This window comes from Sorghum bicolor, chromosome 8 (genome assembly GCF_000003195.3).
Source record: "Sorghum bicolor cultivar BTx623 chromosome 8, Sorghum_bicolor_NCBIv3, whole genome shotgun sequence".
NCBI classification, from domain to species: Eukaryota; Viridiplantae; Streptophyta; class Magnoliopsida; order Poales; family Poaceae; genus Sorghum; species Sorghum bicolor.
Genome location: NC_012877.2, coordinates 59,355,912 through 59,376,322, shown reverse-complemented (window position 1 = coordinate 59,376,322; position 20,411 = coordinate 59,355,912). Strand labels below are relative to the sequence as shown.

The 20,411-nt window shown below is 44.2% G+C and overlaps 2 protein-coding genes across 2 annotated transcripts; both read left to right on the top strand.

The window, feature by feature from the left end:
• On the top strand, window positions 3,885–11,651 carry LOC8076664 (protein NETWORKED 1D). The gene is made up of 6 exons (XM_021446158.1): window positions 3,885–4,183; window positions 5,643–5,869; window positions 6,481–6,831; window positions 6,912–8,233; window positions 8,324–10,087; window positions 10,181–11,651. The coding sequence occupies exons 2-6, from the start codon at window positions 5,770–5,772 to the stop codon at window positions 11,333–11,335; spliced, it is 4,692 nt and encodes a 1,563-aa protein (XP_021301833.1). The 5' UTR covers window positions 3,885–4,183; window positions 5,643–5,769; the 3' UTR covers window positions 11,336–11,651.
• Window positions 17,361–20,155, top strand: LOC110437633 (holotricin-3-like). The gene is made up of 2 exons (XM_021466130.1): window positions 17,361–17,623; window positions 20,008–20,155. Exons 1-2 carry the CDS (start codon window positions 17,361–17,363, stop codon window positions 20,153–20,155), a joined length of 411 nt encoding a protein of 136 aa, XP_021321805.1.

Genomic DNA, 20,411 nt, shown 5'->3' with positions numbered 1-20,411 from the left:
GACTTAGAATAAACTTGGATCCCTTGCATTAGAGAGTTTATATTGGTCACTGTGCCTGTACGAAAACCTATGCAAGCGTACAAACACAAAGCGAACAACTCTATTGGCTGCTATAAAATGAAGCTTCTTTCGAAAGAGATAAATATAAATGTCTGGATTTTGACAGTGCACCAAAGAAACGCTAGCTAGCTAATAATAGCTCCAGGCAACAAGGTCAAGCCGACAGTCCCTTTTGCAAGCAATCTCTTTACCCTCCTCTTTTGTCCCAAGTGAAAAGTCACGATATAGGGTAGGCTTTTCCAGTTTTCCTAAATAATAAACACGTTATTTCTGAGAAAAAAAATGTAATTCTAGAAGAAGCAGCTAGCACAAATTGATATGACTGTCACTCACCACGGTATTTTTTTACTTGCAGAATAACCAACGACGATATTTTTCTCTCTTAAGATGGACTTAACACGCGTCCATGCAGGATGTATGCTCTTGCTGATCACTCTCCTACGTGCACTCATCATACCATACCCAATTTGCACTAATATACTACATTTTTTTTCACACTTTTGAGATTTGCAAAGGTCCAAAGTACCATGATCTACACGACTCTCATTCTGATGAGCAACGAATATACCTTTTTATTTTCCTTTATTAGCTTTATAATAAAGTTATCTAACGAAAAATCAACTATGATGATGATAAATAAAACTTGCTCCTCATAATATTCCACTAGCCTACAATGCCTACCGTTCGGACAGGATTTTTTTAATTTAATAATAGAATCTGTGAACAGTATCTCTATCATACCTAGAATCTCATCAATCACCACCAATGTCCATGACACATGTGCATATGAGATCGACTGGAGACTTCCATTGCATATGTAAACCTTCTGTCATCTCAACTGTCTTTTTTAGTATTTTGAGTATCACAAAAATCTTGTTTTCTATATTAATACCTGATTTAGGGGCAATATACATGCATGTGGCATAGTCTAACATTATGGAGGTAATTAGCCAAACACGGTTCATAAAAAATCTTGCAAATCTTTAGGGTCCAATATTATACATGCATGTAGTCCAAATTTGAGAGCTGTCTAGCTAATTGGTAAATCACTAGAGCTTCTACACCAATTGGAAATCTAAATCTATTTTAAATTTTGAATAGAAATATTTAGCATACATTACGTATATAAACCAATTATGTATTAAAAGAATTTTAAAATATTCTTCTTATAATAATGAATTCTAATCATGCAATCTTGTGTGGACTATATGAAAAATATGAAGTTAAAAAAAGGTTTGACTTAGAACAAATCATATGTGCTTATATTTGGAGAAACTAAGTACTCATAAATGATCATTACACTGATTTCAAATGGTGCTGTGTCTGGTCGATCTGAATGACTAAAAATCTGTGAGAGCCAAATGAGGTATATATATACTGTTACATATATAGACAGGCGGTGTAACTCCATCAGTTTTCATTAGGAATGTGATCTTGATTATTAGCAGAGAAATAGCACACTAGCTACATAAACCAAAGTAATAACTGCCGGATGCACAAACAAATGAGCTGACCATATTCCTTGAGAATATTCATGCACACTCATCAGTGGCTGAGCATGACATTGGTCCGTGATGCTCTGTTCAATCAAGTATCATATTAGCAGTGCGGTTGGAGAGTCTGTCCTAGGAGTATATAGAATAGAAGCCCCTTCTAATTTTTTTTAAAGCCTAGAAGCTGGCCTTTTTAATTGAAAAGAAAAAGGGTAATATAAAGGCAGACAGCAACCATCAACTGTGGTTCCAAGTGAGCAGAAAAGAAGACAAAGACAGCACGACCCATGTACTGGAAATCTGCAATGAAACTGGCCGGTGTGCCTGTTTATACACTTATAAACAATTGTTCAGTGGGCCCACCAGGCTTTTCTACCATGCATCTTCCTGGTTCCTAGCTCTCATCCTGCCTTCCACTAGTCCACATGCTAAACACAACAAATGTTTGCTTTAAACAATGATTAGAGTTGGTGGTTTGGTGCACAATCCTCTCTCCCACAGTGGCTAACTACAGGCTGTAAATTACTACTGCTCCTTGTGTGTATGGGATCTATGTACTCATAACTCATGCATGGATACGCCAGTGGCAATGTAGATACACCAATACACCTTGTTTGTATTTTTTTCGAGACCCAGTTACAGACGTAGACGCTTACAAACATAAGCGCATATTCATCCCTATAAACGCACGCATGCACAACAACACGAGCGCACATTCACCCTTATGAACGCACACATGCACACTCTATCCATATGAGCACATCCAAAGAACCGAATTGGATCAGTAAATCTTGAGATTGATGAAGTAACCACATACACCTTGCTGTCGACGGATATATCGTCTACCACTAAGAGCATAGCGTCGTTAAATCTTAAAATAAATCTAAAAAAATACAAACATTCATGCCAAATCAGGGACTTGAACCTGGTGAACAAGTTTCACTATAAGAAATCTAATCAGCTTGATCTTTCGCACTTTGCTTGCGTTATGCAGTCCTCTACATGTGACTGACGGTAAGAACAAAACTCTAAAACTGCGGTCATATGTTTTTACTGGTGCTGAAGATATTTTATCGCTAGAAATACGAAAGTTATTTTTGCTAGGTAGTAGTAAATTTTTGTTCTCCATAAGTATCATTTCCTCAAGCAATAAACGCTGATAGTATCTTCTATAAAAAGCATTTGATATCTTCGGGACTAAGATTTTTTTGTTGATAAAGTAGAGCATCGTGCACGTGAATAGGTCAAAGGCCATACAGTATCTGACAATACAGTTAAAAAAATACAAAGATCTTGTTTAAATCTAAAAAGTTTTTAGATTTAAACACGATAGTATTTTTGTTTGTATTTAATATAATTATTATACAACTGTAGAATAATTAGATTTAAAAAATTCATCTCGTAAATTATAGATAAACTATATAATTAATGATTTTTTTATCTATATTTAATACCGAAAGATTCTATATGATAGAAAATCTTGAAAAGTTTTTAAACAAGTCCCGACAAATCACGGTCTACTGCTACCAGTCATTCCATATTAAACTGTTTTTTACCGTTTCTTTTTTTGACCGTTTCCTCCTTATCTTCTCCGAAGGAAATAGCAGCAAATCCCAACGTTAACAACCCCCACAATAGATACGCACGCTGGTCTTCCAAATAAACCGCAACGGTAAAAAAAGAAAGAAAATAAATTCACAGTAATCTCCCTGGTGTCTGGTCCAGCCCCACACAGTACAAATTAAATCACACTGACCAGACCAGTCGTGCAAGCATGCATATAAAACCGAGAAAATATTCATCGAACAATTTTTAAATTTGTGTCTGATGCACCATCACTGTTCTTGTCCCCCGAACTCCACTGCACATATCCCACCCGGACCAGTAAAAAGAGTGAAAGTAACAAAATGAAAAAAAATACAACCCTGTGCCCAAACAAAGCCAGCAGTAACCCCACCGTGATTGTGATTCACACACCTGCTCTTCTTGCATGCAGAACAAAGGCGTTGTTTTGTTCATCACGAAATCCAAAAAGTTTTCAAGATTTCTCGTCACATCGAATCTTGCGGCACATGAAGCATTAAATATAGACGAAAACAAAAACTAATTACACAGTTTGTCTGTAAATCGCGAGACGAATCTTTTGATCCCATGATTGAATAATATTTATCAAATAAAAACAAAAGTGTTACCGTAGCGAAATCCAAAATTTTTTCGAAACTAAACAAGGCCAAAGTGTACTCACACCCAAAATATTAAATCCATGAGCCTTAATCTTTGTCCTTTACTTTTCCGATTATAAATAAAAATAAATAAACAATTAATACCCCCATCACTCCTCCTTCCTCCTCCCCCCACACCACACTGCTCCTCCTGCGTCCCATGATTGCAGCCGCTCCATTTCTCTGTCCAGGAGTGAGAGCCTCTCTCTCTCTGTCCCTCCCCTTCCCCAGGACCCCCTCTCCCGCGAGATGGTGGTGCGGTGTTAATGTGGTGGTGAGAATGATGGCGGCTTAGGGCGAGCTAGTGTGGGGGGTGAGGAAGGAAGGAGCAGCCGGAGCTGGATCTCTCTGTCTCGGGGTTGCAGCTGACTGGCCAAGATCCTCCCCTCCTCTGCGCTGTCCTCCATGGTAAGCCCGTTTCTTCTTCGATTTGCGTCGAGTCATTTAGGCAACAACGGCAATCCCCTGGCATTCTATCCGTTTCTGCGATTGCGTTTATCTTGGGCATGAAAAGATGCCATTTTCACCCGTTGTTTCGTGTGCGCGTGTTTCGCTATTGTTAGCCATTCTCGTGTTCCTCGTGGTCATTGACCAGAGGGCCGCCAATCTGTGCCCGCCCGTATAATCTCTGCATTGGCCCTTAGTTCTGCTGCAGAAATTTGGCCACGGATTCGGTTCTGGCCACTGCTCTTCGGTGGGGAAAAAAAAAGGGGGGAATGCGTCAAGATTTTTCCTTTCCGTTTGCTTCTTGTTCTTTAGGAAGGAGAACGCGATGAGTTCGTCCTGCCTTTTTGGTAATTTCTGGACCCCATTCCGTCCCTCTTTTCGCCCCCACAGATTTGCCCCGTGAACCCACTGTATCGTAGGAAAATGCTTTGATTTCTGCTTTCCTTTCCTTCTACGGTTCTTGCGTCCATATTCATATCGTCCTCGCTGACAGCAGCTAATGCTGTCCCTGCCTTTTGAGTAGGATTCAGAACTCTTCCTCCTAATAAAGATTGTCCCCCTTTTTTTGTTTTGTTTTGTTCTGGTTCTCATTGGAGCCCCGTTTCCACCACAGCAGCATCCAGTTCATGAAATGCTTGCGAGCGTTGTGATATCCATCCAGCTCTTACTGCAGCCTGCAGGTGTGGATTTCTGCCCGTGTTCTTCCTTTTGGGAAGGCGATTTCAGGCCTGGGGTGGTTGGGTCATGGGCGTTCTCTCATCTTTATTGCGTTAGTTGGGAGGCTTCTTTTCACAGCCCTCCTTTGCCCTTTTCCTTTTCTTTACCATTTTTTTAACCATTCTTTGATGCTCTGTTCGCAGTAATGGAGGTTGCTTCCATCCTGCAGTGATCTTGTTTCTGTGCCTTTGTGTAGCATGTAGCAAGGTGGTACAATATTCGAGCTGTTTTTGAGGGTAGGGTTCTGATTCATCCCTTGGAAATGTATTTCCCCCCAATAACTTTGGGGTCTTTGTGGTAGCAAAATTTGGGCAGTTTTATTTTTCTTTCTGTTCTTGAGCAAATTTTCTGCACATTTTCGGGATGCTCAGGTGTTATTTTCCATCTGGATTTAGTAACTGCTTCTCCTCAAAGGGTCAAACCATAACACTAGAATCTTGTGAAGAGTATTTGTTTTCTGCGTTTCAATATCGTCCCATGTTGGGGTAGTAATAATTTATTGCATGAACGCGTAGCTAATCTTTATCTTTGACCACTGTTTGATGCTATTATTCCCCTCTTGGACTGTGCTGACAACAACTTGCGTGGCACAAGCCATAATGAGGCCAACATTTCATTTTTCAGTTCTACGGCCTAGTGCCTGAACTCTAGGAATGCTCTTTTGTGCGTGGTGCTAATTTTGAAAGTTTATGATGTTCTGCAGGTAGTAGGTTGGTGCTAGGCTTTTGAACAGATTCAACTCTAGTTACTTGGGTCTACTGCATTAGCTTTGAAGCTACAGAAGTTTTCTTAAGAGGCCAGGGAGTGCTGTTCTCTCTTAGCTGGCCTCAATGGCGATGTCGCCATCCAATCCAATGCGCAAGTACTCATGGTGGTGGGATAGTCACATATCCCCCAAGAACTCGAAATGGCTCCAGGAGAATCTCACTGGTAAACTTTGTTGGTTCACTATGGTGATTTCATTCAGTCTAGAAATTGGAGTGATTCTAGTCGATACCACAAATTAGCAACATGTACATGCCACTATGTACTTGAGTGTCAACATTATGTTTCTGTTCTAGTTTCGGAGTCATCATGTCGCAAAATTTGAGGAAAAAGAGCTTCTGCATTACCTATTGTAGCGTCTATTCAGCCTGAGGTTATCTTAGCACCGTCTTGTGTATTTTCAAGAATTTAACTGCAATAACATAAACGTTTAATGCGCAAATACAGATCTAGTTGGATGACCTTGATTCTGATTATTGTTCAATTAAACTTCTTGTGGAAAAGTCAGCAGATTTGTTGGGGACAAGTTCATAAATAGCTTGTGGCATAAATCTGTACCAGTCATGGGTTGCAGCTATTCTATAATGATTGGACCACTAACTCTGTTGAAACAAATTCAAATCATGGATACTATGAGAGCTAACTTTCCTACATTAAAAGCAATAATATTTGGTGGCTGGGTGTTCTTGTGCACTTATCTGGTGGTTTACTTCTTCTTTTGCTGGATTTATTAAACCCTGTACTGAATCAGTGTTTGTTAATGTGTGGTCACACAGATATGGATAGCAAAATCAAAGTGATGATCAAGATTATCGATGAGGATGCTGACTCATTTGCCAGAAGAGCGGAAATGTATTACAAAAGGCGCCCAGAGCTGATGTCTTTGCTTGAGGAGTTGTACCGTGCTTATCGAGCTTTAGCTGAAAGATATGATCATGCAGCTGGAGAACTCCGACAGGCCCATAAAAAAATGGCAGAAGCATTTCCCGATGAGTTTCAGTTGGACTTTGATGATGACCTGCCTACAGAAACTGCATCTACTGAAACTGAAACCGACAATCGTGATATGACTCCATTTTTCCTTTCATTCATCAAGGCTGGTGGTGATTCAAAAAAACGTACTAAAGGTATGCCTATGAAATTTAATTCCTCAGCAATTGCGATATCCTAATAAATGGCAGATCAACCTAATATATTAGTATTTCAGATGACCAGGACCATGAGAAGCTGCAGAAAGAGATATCAAGTTTGTCACAGGAAAATCAAGAACTGAAGAAGAAAATTTCATCAGTGTTAGAAAAGAGCAATATGGCTGAATCTGAAGTTCTTTCTCTCAAGGAGGCCCTTGCAGAACAAGAAGCAGAGAAGGAAGCTGCATTTTCACAATGCCAGCAATCCAGTGATCGATTACAGAGCCTCAAGTCTGAAATATTGCATACCCAGGAGGAGTTCAATAGACTGAAAGAGGAGATGCAAAATGGGCTACAGAATTTGAGCACTGCAGAGGAGCGGTGCCTTCTGCTTGAGAGGGCTAACCAAAATTTGCTTCTGGAGCTAGATAAGCTGAAGCTTGCCTCAAAAGAGAAGCATGACGAGCTAAATGAGAAGCACATTGAGTTGGAGAAGCTTAGCATCTCTATACAAGAAGAGCAACTCAAGAGCATGCAAGCAGAAATGGCCCGGCTATCTGTGGAGAAGCAATTGGCACAAGCACAGGAGAAGCTAAGACTTATGTCTCTTGAAAAGCATGGGGAAGCAAGTAAGATTGAGAATATTGAAGCAACCAGAGTTCAACTTCAAAAGGAATTGGAAAGTATTCGAGAAGAGAACCGGAAATTGGATGATCAAAACCATTCCTCTACCTCTGTGATAATTCGTCTTCAAGATGAGATAATTTCTTTGAAGAATGCACAGCGGTGTCTTGAAGAAGAGGTGTCTCGGCACATGGAGGAGAAAAAGGTGCTTCAGCATGAGCTTTCGCACCTCAAAGATAACAAGGGTGACTTGGACAGGAAGCACTTTTCGATCAAGGAGCAAATACAAGAGGTGAATTTCAATGTAGAATCACTCCAATCACTTGCTCAAGAGGTGAGGGACGGAAATGTTGAGCTAAAAGAGACCATAAAAAATCATGAGGGTGTAAAAGCCTTGTACGTTGATAATCTGATGCTGCTGGAGAGGACGCTGGAGAAAAATGCTCATTTGGAGAGATCACTTTCAGCTGCAACTACTGAAATTGAAGGCTTGCGGGAGAAGAAGGCTGCATTGGAAGAATCATGCAAACACCTTCATTCCAAGGTTAATGGCCATCAGTCTGAGAGAGCCATGTTTGTTGCACGGATTGAGGGAATTTCTCATACCATGGAGAAGATATCAGAGAAGAATGTCTTCTTGGAAAATTTGTTATCTGATAACAATACTGAGCTGGAGTTGCTTAGAAGGAAGCTGAAAGATTCAGAGGAATCTACTCACACATTCCGCAACCAGAATTCTGTACTTCGATCTGAAAAGAGAACTCTGATGCGTGAGGTATGATGCTTGAATCTCTTGCTTTCTGTTTATTTTCATCCTAGTTTAAATTTTGTGTAAATTGATCCCTGGATACATTCATGTTGTCAGGTGGATAGCATCAATAGTGCTCTACTCAGTTTGGAAACCCAATATGCAGAGTTAGAAGGGCGATATTTGGATCTTGAGCAAGACAAAGACAGGGCCCTCAATGAAGTGATTAGATTACGAGAGCTGTTGAGACTAGAAAAAGAAAAACACAAAGAAGCCACCAACTCAGACATGACTCAATTCAGTGCTATGCAGAAGCAGATAGGTCTACTGCTAAAAGAGGTTCACCGCAGGGAGGACCAGCTTCAAGAGGAGGAGCACAAGATTGTTGAAGCTCAGACTGAGATTTTTATCTTACAGAGGTGCTTAGGTGACATGGCTGAAGCAAATGTTGATGCCTTGTCACGATTGCAGAAGCAACAAGTGGTATGCAAGGATCAAGAGGAGAAAGTTGATTTCTTGTCACAGAACAACCAGCAGCTGACTGAAGGGATAGGTTCTGTAGTGGAAGTACTGAATCTGGATGAGAAATACGGGTCATTGGATCTAATGAAGGTTGATGTTGTTGTGCAGCTCCTCTTGCATGAGATCAAGTGCCTGCTGAATACTATTTCTGATGCCCAGGATGTGAAGCAGAACCAGATCCTTGAGAAGTCCCTTGTTGTCACGCTTCTTGAGCACTTTGGGCGCGAGGTGGCTGACCTGAGGTCAGAAAGGAGTGTTCTGAAGCAAGAGTGGCAAACAAAGAGTGAGGAGCTGCTGCAGCTGCAGAGTGAAAGGCATGACCTCCTAAAGATCAGCTGTGAGCTACGGAAGGAAATGGAGGCTCGTAACCGCAAAGTGGATGAACTGAAATCTGAGGCAAAGTTCTTGGTTCGACAACTGTCGGAATTGCAAGAGTCACGGCAATCGTTGCAAGCAGAGATTGTCAAGCTGATTGAAGAGAACACTTCACTCTCTAGCAAAGTTTATGGCTCCAGAGAGAAAGAGAAGTCATTTGATGATGATTTCAGCACACTTATTGGTGAGGCGGTCAGGACAGATATCCTTGGTGTCATTTTTAGAAGCCTTCATGAAGAGAGGACAGCACAATTGCAGTGTTTGCATGAGGATTTTGGGTCTCTACATGCAGCAGGCAATGAGCTTTATCAGGAAATCAAGCTGATGAACAAGAAGCTCGGAGATCTACAGCTTGAGAACAACTATCTTGAGAAGGAACTCAGTAGAACTCTAAGCATCTGTGACGGCTCTGGTACAGAAGTTTCCTCTGGAAGAAGGCGTGCTATGAGGAGAGATACAAAGCTATTAAAATCTGGAAGGAAAAGCCAAGAGAGTGTCCAGAACATGGAACAGCGAAAAGAAGTTGACAATGCTGGTCTCGAGAAATCAAATGAAATGCTTAGAGAGGAGCTCCAGAAATTGAAAAATGAACTGCAAGTGCTTAGGAGCAAGGAACAGCCTGTGATTGATGTGAAATCTTGTGACGCAGAGATCACTAAACTGCTGGCCAACATGCAACTGGCCACAGCCAATGCATCTCTCTTCAAGGAGAAGGTGCTTGAGCTCATCGTGACATGCGAGAGTTTTGAGATCAGTGACATGGTGCAGAAGGAGGTGCTGAAAGAGGAGATCACCCGGAGAAACTCTTACGTGGATGAGCTCAAGGACAAGCTTAATGCCATTGAGATTGAGAACAGAAGGCTGAAGGTTGATCTGAATGGCGACTTCACACTGCTCGGAGCATTGCAAACTGAAGTTGATGCCCTAGAGAAACAAACCTTGTCTCTGGCCAAGGATTGCCTGCCACCAAGCATGCTCAAGGAGGTATACATATTCTGTTATGTGATTATTCAGGAATCTCTGGTATTGGTATTTTTTCTTATTCATGAGACTCATTCTGCTTATTGTTTTTGCCAGGAGAACCCATTATCACCTCAGCTGTCAAAGATTGCTGTGAGGCCAAGCGAAGATCAAAACACCACAAAGATGGTGAAGGACATGGAACTGCAGAAACTCCACGGAACCATCAAGGCACTTCAGAAGGTGGTGTCAGATACCGGGGTGGTCCTGGAGCAAGAGAGGCTCGACTTCAACAGCAACCTCCAGGACGCAAGGAAGCAGATCGAGATGCTGAAGCTGAAGGAGATCCTGGACAGCGACGCCAGCGACGTGAACTACGAGCGGATGATGAAGGACATCCAGCTGGACCTCGTCCAGACACCTAGCCGGCGAGCTGCCGTCTCACACGGGCGCCACAGGAAGAAGAACTCAGTGGCGGCGGCGGCGGCGCAGTCTGACGACAAGATGCTCGCACTGTGGAGCGTGGACAGGGTGAGCAGCGGCAGCCGGCGGTACGATGTGGACCTCCGACCGCCACAAAGCGAGGCAGCTGAGAACGACAAGGCAAAGAAGCGATCGTCCTCCGAGCCAGTGGTGACCGTGAAGGACCTCAGCGTGGACAAGCAGGAGGTCCTGTCACGGCCCATGGTGGTGGCAGCAGCTGCAACGGCCACGACGACGGAGCCACACAGGGAGTGGAAGAAGAAGGTGATCGACCGGCTCTCCTCCGAGGCACAGCGGCTCCGTGACCTCCGGTCCATCGTCCAGGAGCTGCGCGCCGGCGTGGAGGAGTCGTCGGACGCGGAGCTGGACAGCGTGAAGTCCCAGATGGCCGACGCGGAGGACGCCATCGCGGAGCTGATCGACGCGAACACAAAGCTGCTGAAGAAGGCGGAGGAGTTCACGTCGGCGGGTGGCGACGGCGGCGGCGACGTGGACCTGCGCAGCCGGAGCCAGCGCAAGATCCTGGAGCGCGTGCGCAAGATGTCGGAGAAGGCCGGGCGCCTGGAGCTGGAGCTGCAGCGGTTCCAGCACGCGCTGCTGCGGCACGAGGAGGAGCGCGCGGCGCGGCGAGCGGCCAAGGCAGCGGTGGCCACCACCGTGCAGGTGCAGCGGCGGTCACGGGTGCAGCTGGTGGAGTACCTCTACGGCCGGCGGCGCGACAGCCGGCGGCCCAAGCAGAAGGCCCGCGGGCCCTCCTGCTGCATGAGGGCCAAGGCCATCGACGACTGACCGTGACGACTCTGCTCTCAGTTTAGTCACCCAAGCTGGTTAAGGTTAATTAATCTGGAGAAGATGCAGTAACTTTGTTTTTGGTTAAAATTCGTGTCGTCCTAGTAGGTAAATAATTGTTACTGAACTGATCTAGTATGTCGGGTTCTTTTTTTTTGTTACCTGAAGTAAAAGTAAGGTACTAAGGTCTAAGATGTAAATGGTAGTAGCCTAGTTGGCAGCCATGACAGTGGCAACTGTTATTCCCTCGTCCGTAAATTTTTCGCATGTAAAATTTCAGACCGTAATCTTCAGTCTCATTGTTTTCCAGTTCTCATCCTTGTACTTCGAGCTACAAAGAGGCGATTTGGGTGGTTTTATTTATCTTTTCCCTTTTGGCCGTGAGAGATGCCTGCAAACGAACTTGTCCTGTTGATTTCTACAGAAATGAACAGCGAATTCAGCACACCTTCAAAACGCTCGCTAGCAGAATAATATGAACAGGTGAAATCTCCCTTTTGCCCCTTGTTTATGCAGTCAGACTGTCAGTGGCTTTCTAGCAGTTTCTCTCTACAAATGTACTTCAACAGCCCTGCTTTGAGCCTTCCTGTGTTGTCAAAAAAAAAAGAGTAGGAGTCTCTATACTCCTTCGCCATGAAGATCACCTCATGTTACCTTGTTTTATTTTTGTTTATTCAGTTTCTTTCCTGTTCTCTTGCTGACACCGATCCCCCGTCTATCCATGAGGAGGCTAAGCGGAACCCTAAGGCCTTGTTTAGTTCCGAAAAGTGAAAAGTTTTATACTGTAGCACTTTCGTTTATTTGTGACAAATATTATCCAATCACGGATTAACTAGGATCAAAAGATTCGTCTCGTGATTTACAGCTAAACTGTGTAATTAGTTTTTGTTTTCGTCTATATTTAATATTTTACCATAAGAATTCGATGTGATGGGAAATCTTGAAAACTTTTTGATTTTCAAGGTGAACTGAACAAGGCCTAACTCTACCCGCCGGACAGTTGGCGCTCGACCTCCCATACACGCCCTCCGAGGACCTGGAAGAGCTTAAAGTTGAATTGGTTGATGCAATGATGCTTAGGCCTTGTTTACATTTTTTTTTTGAATTTTGACATTATAAAACTTTCGTTTTTATTTGACAAACATTGTTCAATCATAAAGTAACTGAGCTTAAAAGATTGGTCTCGCAATTACGAGCAAATGTGCAATTAGTTTTTGTTTTCATGTATATTTAATGCCCCATACATGTGCTGCAAGACTCAATGTAACGGAAAATCTTGAAAAGTTTTTAGTTTTTGGGTGAACTAAACAAGGCCTTAGTCGATCTCAATGAGTACTACCTCCATCAACAAAAAGGACGCAATTCGAGATTAAGTTATATTAAAAAAATACTAATATTTTTGATATGAGTACCATTAAATTAATTACAAAAACTTAGTTAGAGACATGAAAGGGGTAATATTATTCATCATAAGCTAGTTTGACTTGCATAAATCTTATAGTTACACGTTTTGTAGACGGAGGGAGTATTTGTTTTATAAGTGATAGAGAAATAATGAAGAGATCAGAAAATTTCCATCTTTACTTATTGTTTGATGCATATAAAACAACAAAATAAAAACAATACATGAAAGGAATGATTTAGGAAAATTTTCCTTTGTCGAAGACCTTGAGGAAAAGATCTGAGCTGCATGCGGCTCATTAACCCATGTCTAATATAAATATAAATTGTACTTTCTCTGTTCTAAATTATAATTTATTTTATTTTTTTTATAGATACATAATATTTGCTAAACATCTAGATATAATATAAGCTAAGTCTAGATATATGTACAAACTATATATATTTAGAAAAGTCAAAACAATTTACAAATCTTAACGAGAGAGAGAGAGAGAGAGAGAGAGAGATGGAGTACTAGTATGCAATTTGTTGATTTAGTGAGTGTCGGGTTAAACTAACCAAGATTGTAAAATAGCACTATAGTAGTACGTGACATGGCACGACAGATCAATATTTTACATAATAATAGAAGCACCACGTTTAAAATCGAGAGGGTCTAGGAATTAAAAAAAACAACCTTATTATTATACAGGAAAAAAATCTCAGTACCAAACTACCAATATGTGTACCATATCGGAAGACTACGATTAATTCCCTATGTACCACTGCAATCACCAATTTACTTTACCCTCCTCTCCTATGTGCCATCCTGGGGAATGACGTCACTACCCCCAGCCATTTTTTTCATGATGGCCATAACCGTCAAGGAAAACGGCAAAAACTGTCAGAAAAGACTATTAACCGTCAGAGTTAAGCCATCAGGATTGACAGGGAAAGTGAACCTTCTCTGACGGAAAACCATCAGCAACTATTCCTTGATGGCTTAAACCATCAGAAAAGCGCTGGTCGCTATGGCGACGGGCACCACTGGAGGTAGGCATGGCATGCGACAATGGTGTGGTGGCTAGGAGGCACACAACGCAGGTGGCTGGACGAGACACGACATAGGAGGCTCGGCAGTAGCGGTGCTAGAGACCGGCGATGACAGCTTGTACGAGGAGAGAATTTGAGGGAGGGAAGAAGTAGAAGATAAGGTCACATAAGTCAAAGCTGTCAAGGTGTTAGTGGGCCAAATAGGTCCACTTCACCGCATCACTCCCGTTCCTAAATGTTTGTTATTTTTTTTCTAAAAAATAACTTTGATTAAATATTTATTAAAAATATTAATATTTATAATATAAAATTAGAATCAATAGATAGATATTTAAACCTAATTTTTGAATAAATTTTTTTGAAGTTAAAAATATACGTCTAAAGATTTGATGTGACGGGAAATCTGAAAAATTTTACAAAATCTTTTGAAAACTAAATAAGGCTCAACACCCTATACTACTGTCACTTTGCCTCTCACGTCAGCTTGATGGGCAAGCCTGACCCCTCTCTCTCTCTCTCCACGCATACACACTATAGCCTGACCTTGTTTAGATCCAAAAACTTTTTAGATTTTAACACTGTAGTAATTTTGTTTTTATTTAATAAAAAATATCTAATTATAAAGCAACTAGGCTTAAAAGATTTGTCTCATGATTTAAAGGCAAACTGTATAATTAGTGCAATTTACAGACAATAATTACCACAAATGAATGAAAGTGCCACCAGAGAACACAAAGAAAGTAGAGGGTGGGCCATTTTGTCAGACAGGGAGCACCCCGCCATGATGCGCGGGGTTGCCTCCCGCCATGATGCGTGGCGGGGTACTCTTTGCCACGTACCTCGCCACGTGTTAGCCACGTCAGTAGGTGTCCCCCTGAACCATGCCACGTCAGCAGTAGTACCCCGCCGCCATGCATGGCGGGGTTCTGTGCATTTGCCCCGCGATGCATGGTGGCGGGTCCAAACAGCCTAGTTTTGAAAATATTTTTAAAAGCGGGTCAAATTTAAAATATGTTTCAAATTTGGGCTAAAAAACACCGGACATTACGGAGTGCGTCCGGTCCCTTACCTAGAGAGGTTTGCAAATCGGTTTCTCACCGGACGAGCTGTGGGTGGGACATCGGACCATCGTCGGGTGCATCCAGTGTGAGGTAGGTTTTCAAGTACAACTAGCCGTTAATGTAGAACCGGACCCTCTAGAGAGTGCGTCTGGTGCAACATCAAGCGCGTCCGGTGCACTTGTTTTCTGTGGAATTCGAGTGGCCGATCCTTGGACTTAATGGAGAGTATTTATACTCCTTCACCTCGTCCATAGGAGGTCTCTTGCCCATTCGATCAGTTGAGAATCACCTTGTGGTGCAAGAGAGAAGCAAGAGCCTAGAGAGAATTGAGATCTGAGTGATTTCTTGAGCGAATCCTTCTCTAATGAGTTTCAAGAGTTCAAATATGCATCCACCACTCTCTATTGCCTTTTTTGGGTGAAGTGAGTTCTTTGCTTATTACTCTTGGTGATCGCCATCACCTAGACGGTTCGGTGATGATTGGAGGCATGAAGATCGCCTAGAGTTTTTGTGGGTGGCTCGTGTTAAGCTTGTGAGCGGTTTTGGGCAATTCACCGCGACGGAGTGTCGAAGAATCAGCCCGTAGAGAGCACTTGGTCCTTGCGCGGACCAAGGGGAGCAAGGCCCTTGCGTCGGTGCTCCAACGAGGACTAGTGGAGAGTGACGAATCTCCGATACCTTGGCAAAACATCACCGCGTCTTTCTTGCTCTCATCCTTTATATTCTAGCATTTACTTTGAGTACTTTACATTTCTAGAATTGTCATGCTAGAATAGGATTGGAACTAGGTTGCAAAACATTTATTCGGTAGCTCTCTAGAACACACTTAGGCACAAGGATTGAATTAGAGCTTATAGGTTGCTTAATTATTTAGAGAAGTCCAGTTCAACCCCCCTCTCGGGCATCTTGATCCTTTCAATTGGTATTGGAGCCTAGTGCTCATAAATTAGGCGTCACCACCTAGAGAAAGATGTCTCACGGGGATGGACCGCCACCTATGCTCGAGGGTGATGACTTTCCATATTGAAAAATACGGATGGAGTCATACCTCAAAGCTTGCGATGTCAAGTGCCTAAAAGCCGCTACCGAAGGATTTAATCCTCCGGCTAAGGACACCGCTCTTACTCCACTAGAGCAAGAAAACAAAAAGTGGAATACAAAGGCCAAAAACCACATCTTTAGAGGTCTTTGCAAAGAGGTGTTCAACCGTGTCCGAAACCACAAGAGCACCCATGAACTATGGACAGAACTTTGTGCGCTCCATGAGGGATCCATGAGTGAGCGTGAGCAGCACTTTCATCTTGTTATGCACAAGCTTAATATATCTGAGATGCTTCCAAAAGAAAATGCTAATGAAATGTATTCTCGCTTGAATGTCATTATAGAGGAGCTAAATGGACTTGGACTCAACCAAATGAGTCCGGCCGATGTGGCAAGGAAGATACTATGTGTTCTCTCCATTGAGAAATATGGACACATAGTCGCCGTGCTTCACCAAGGAGATCTCTCAACTGCCACACCGACATCCATCTTAGGGAAGATCAACGCTCATGAGATGTACATGCACATCAACCCCCAAGATAGCTCCTCATTGTCCAAGAAAGAGAAGAAGGACTTGGCTCTCAAGGCCTCTCACAAGGGCATGTCCAAGAAGATTGAAGTTAAATCATCAACTTCAAGTGATGATGACGCCACCATCACTCTCATGGTGAGAAGAACCACGAGGATGCTTAAGAAGCTCAACAAGAATGGAGTCAACTTCGACTCCAAGAAGAAGAAGAAGTTCTTTATAAGTAGCAAGAGAAAGCCTATCTCCGAGATGGATTGCTACAATTGTGGCGAACTTGGTCATCTTGCTCATCAATGTCCTAAACCCAAGAAGGATAAGTACAAGAAGAAGAACAAGGAGCAAGATGACTCAAGAAGAAAGGTGGAAAGAAGAAGGAGTACCACAAGAAGAATGGCAAGGCATATATTATTGGTGATTGGCTCACCAACATTGAAAGCTCAAGTGGAGACGTTGTGCTGTGCTGTGCTGGCTGTGCCAAGGGAGGAATCTCCTAGTCGTCGGGTGACGCGAGAGAGAGAGAGAGAGAGACAGACACGTATTCCCCCTCACTCCCCCGGCGCGGCGCGGCGATACAAATACGGAAAGCGAGCAAAGAGCGAACCACCACATGGATCCAACCAGCAGTCTCGGCTCGGCTCGGCGAGCAGAGAGACCAGAGAGGCAGAGAGTATGGACGAAGCTAGCGGTGGGGCTAGGGGGCTCTAGCCCCCCCTACCGATGCTGATTTAGTGGAGCTCATAATATTTTTGCTTCTAATTTTAGACACAAATTTATAAAGAAGGATGGGCTGAGACTTTATTTTTAGATATATTTTATAAATTAATATAAGACTACTTAAAGCTAATATATATTTTTTCTATTGTGAGGGGTTATAGTAAAAAGTTAAGTCGATGTAGCAATTTTGTTCAGCCCCTCCTACAATTTTTTTTGGCTTCGTCCCTAGCAAAGAGTGAAAGGCCATATGGAGCGCGAGCGCCGCCACCTCGCCGCTGCCTCAGCGCACCTCCACCTCGCCGCGGCCGCACACTACATGGCGGCGGCTGGCGGCGGCGGGCTGGGCCACGGAGGGCACGGCGGCGCCGTCGCGCCGGGCCACGGAGACGACGACGTCGAGGTTGGCGGCGGCGGCGCGCTGGGCCACGGAGGGCACCACGGAGAGGACGACGTCGAGGTTGGCAGCGGCGGCGGCGGCGTCGCACTGGGCCACGGAGGGAACGGTGAAAGGTCCTAATATGGCTAGAGGGGGGGTGAATAGCCTATTAAAAATTCTACAAACCCACTAGAGCAAGAGGTTAGTAAATAACAAAGCGAAGCTTTTTGCTCTAGCTCTAATGGGGTGTTTGCAAGCCACCTATCCAACAATTCTAGTTGATATAATCACTAGGCACACAAGAGCTATGTCACTACTTACACTAGAAAGCTACCTAAAGTTTCTATACAAGTAAGTAAGCTACTCTAGTTTGCGGGAATGTAAAAGAGATGGTTTGAACTTTATACCGCCGCGCAGGGGGGATGAACCAATCAATAATATGAAGTCCAATCACCGGAAGAAATCCAATGAACAATCACAATGGAGACACACAATTTTTCTCCCGAGGTTCACGTGCTTGCCGGCACGCTACGTCCCCGTTGTGTCGACCAACACTTGGTGGTTCGGTGGCTAAGAGGTGTAGCACGAACCTCGTCCTCACTAGGACACCACAAGAACCTACCCACAAGTGAGGTAACTCAATGACACGAGCAATCCACTAGAGTTACCTTTCGGCTCTCCGCCGGGGAAGGTACAAGACCCCTCACAATCACCGGGAGATGGCCACGAACAATCACCAACTCGTGCCAATGCTCCTCCGCTGCTCCAAGCCGTCTAGGTGGCGGCAACCACCAAGAGTAACAAGAAAACCGCAGCTTGAACGATCCCCAAGTGCCACTAGATGCAATCACTCAAGCAAATGCACTTGGAATCACTCCCAATCTCACAAAGATGTTTAATCTATGAAGGAGATGAGTGGGAGGTGTTTGCTTAGGCTCACAAGGATGTCAAGTATGCTAGAATGCCAAGGGTTTTTTTTGGCCCCAAGCCAGCCAAACACGTATTTATAGCCCCTCAAACAAATAGAGCCGTTGGCTCTTTCACTGGGCGAAATACGGGGTCACCGGACGCTCTTAAAGGGGCACCGGACGCTCAACACCAGCGTCCGGTGCTCCAACGTCAGCCACGTGTCACGCTCGTGTCAGAATCTAACGGTCACCTGCAATGCACCGGACGCTGAGCAAGTGAGCACCGGACGGTCCGGTGCACACCGGACTCATGCGCAGAGAGCTCCGCAAACTTGCATGTTCACCGGACGCGAGCCACCGGACGCACCCTCAGCGTCCGGTGCTCACCGGACCCATGCGCAGAGAGGGTCGCAAAACGCCCGCACACCGGACGCTAACCACCGGACGCTCAAGCCAGCGTCCGGTGCCTATCGTCCGGTGCCTAACCCTAACCGAGTCAGGCAGCCTGCACACCGGACGCTCAGACACAGCGTCCGGTGCCTCTGAGCCAGCGTCCGGTGAGTGTTTTCTCAGCGAGAAACACTCCCGCGACTTCTCCAAATTTCCCACCGGCGCAATAGAAAATATGCACTTCATTTTCTCGAAAAGCGCCGAATCCCGCCTCGCAAGCTCGGCGGGAGGGAGAGAGGAACCCATCCCCTCTCTACTCTTGAAACTCCACCTCCTTATCAAAGTGTGCCAACACCACAACGTGTGTACCAAACGAGCGTGCACGTGTGTTAGCATTTTCACAATCATTTTCTTTGAAGGAGTTAAGTTAGCTCACTAGGTTCTAAATGCATGCACATGAACAATGACACCTAGTGGCACTTGATAACCGCTTAGCCAAAGAATTCCCCTCTTTATAGTACGGCTATCTATCCTAAATGTGATCACACCCTCTATGGTGTCTTGATCACCAAAACCAAAACCCTAAGCAATACCTTTGCCTTGATCTCCAAAGGGTTTTGTTTTTCTCTTTCTTCTTTTCCAAGTTGAGCACTTGATCATCTTGTGGTCATCACCATCATCACCATGATCATTACTTGCTCCATCACATGGTATGTACCAACCTCATTAAGTCTACACACACTTAGTATAGAGGTTAGTACTAGGGTTTCATCAATTATCCAAAACCAAACTAGGGCTTTCAAACGGCGTCGCGGCGGGCCACGGAGAGTCGGAGACGACGGCGACGACGTCGATGTTGCGGCGGCGGCGTCGCGCTGGGCCACGGCGACGACGACGACGTTGAGGTTTTCTCGCCTGCTTTCTCGTTGGGTCTGATCTGCTTTCTGGTTTGGGAGGTATCGATTGTCTGGGAACTTACTCGATCGTCGTGGTTTGGGGTTTCTGATTTGGGGAAGGGATTTGCTCAACTTGCTCATCGTGGTTTGGGGTTTTCAATCCGGATTAGGGCTCCTCTCCTCTAGGACTTCTTTTTCATCTGCTCGATCGTCTGGGAACTTTTCGATCCGTGTTTTGGGTTAGGGCAACTTTTCATCATCTTGATCGGCTCGTCTAGGGTTTTCAATCCATGCTCAAACGAACTTTTCCTCTGATCTGATTAGCTGCTGGTCTCGATCTGCCACACTGCAGGAGCTGGAGTGGACGATGCAGGACCTCTACGAGCTCCTCCTGCTGCTGGCCTCTCCTTCGTCCCTACAAGGGGCTGCCGCAGGACGTGGTGGAGGGGGCAGCCCTGGACGTGGGCAGTGACGGAACCAGGGGGCTAGCAGGGGCCATGGCCCCCCCTAACTCCTGAAATTTTCTTTAAGAGTACATGCAAAGTTAGTTATTTTTAAGTGATGGAACTTAAGCCAAGTGTAATCTTCATGCATATCTTCTATACTCGGCCCTCCTTATATATTTGCTCTGGTAGTATATATGCCTTTGCTGAGTAGTGTGGACTACTAGTATATCAGCATGCAGTTTGTACATAGTATATCTCCAGCATCCAGTCGTATGTACATAG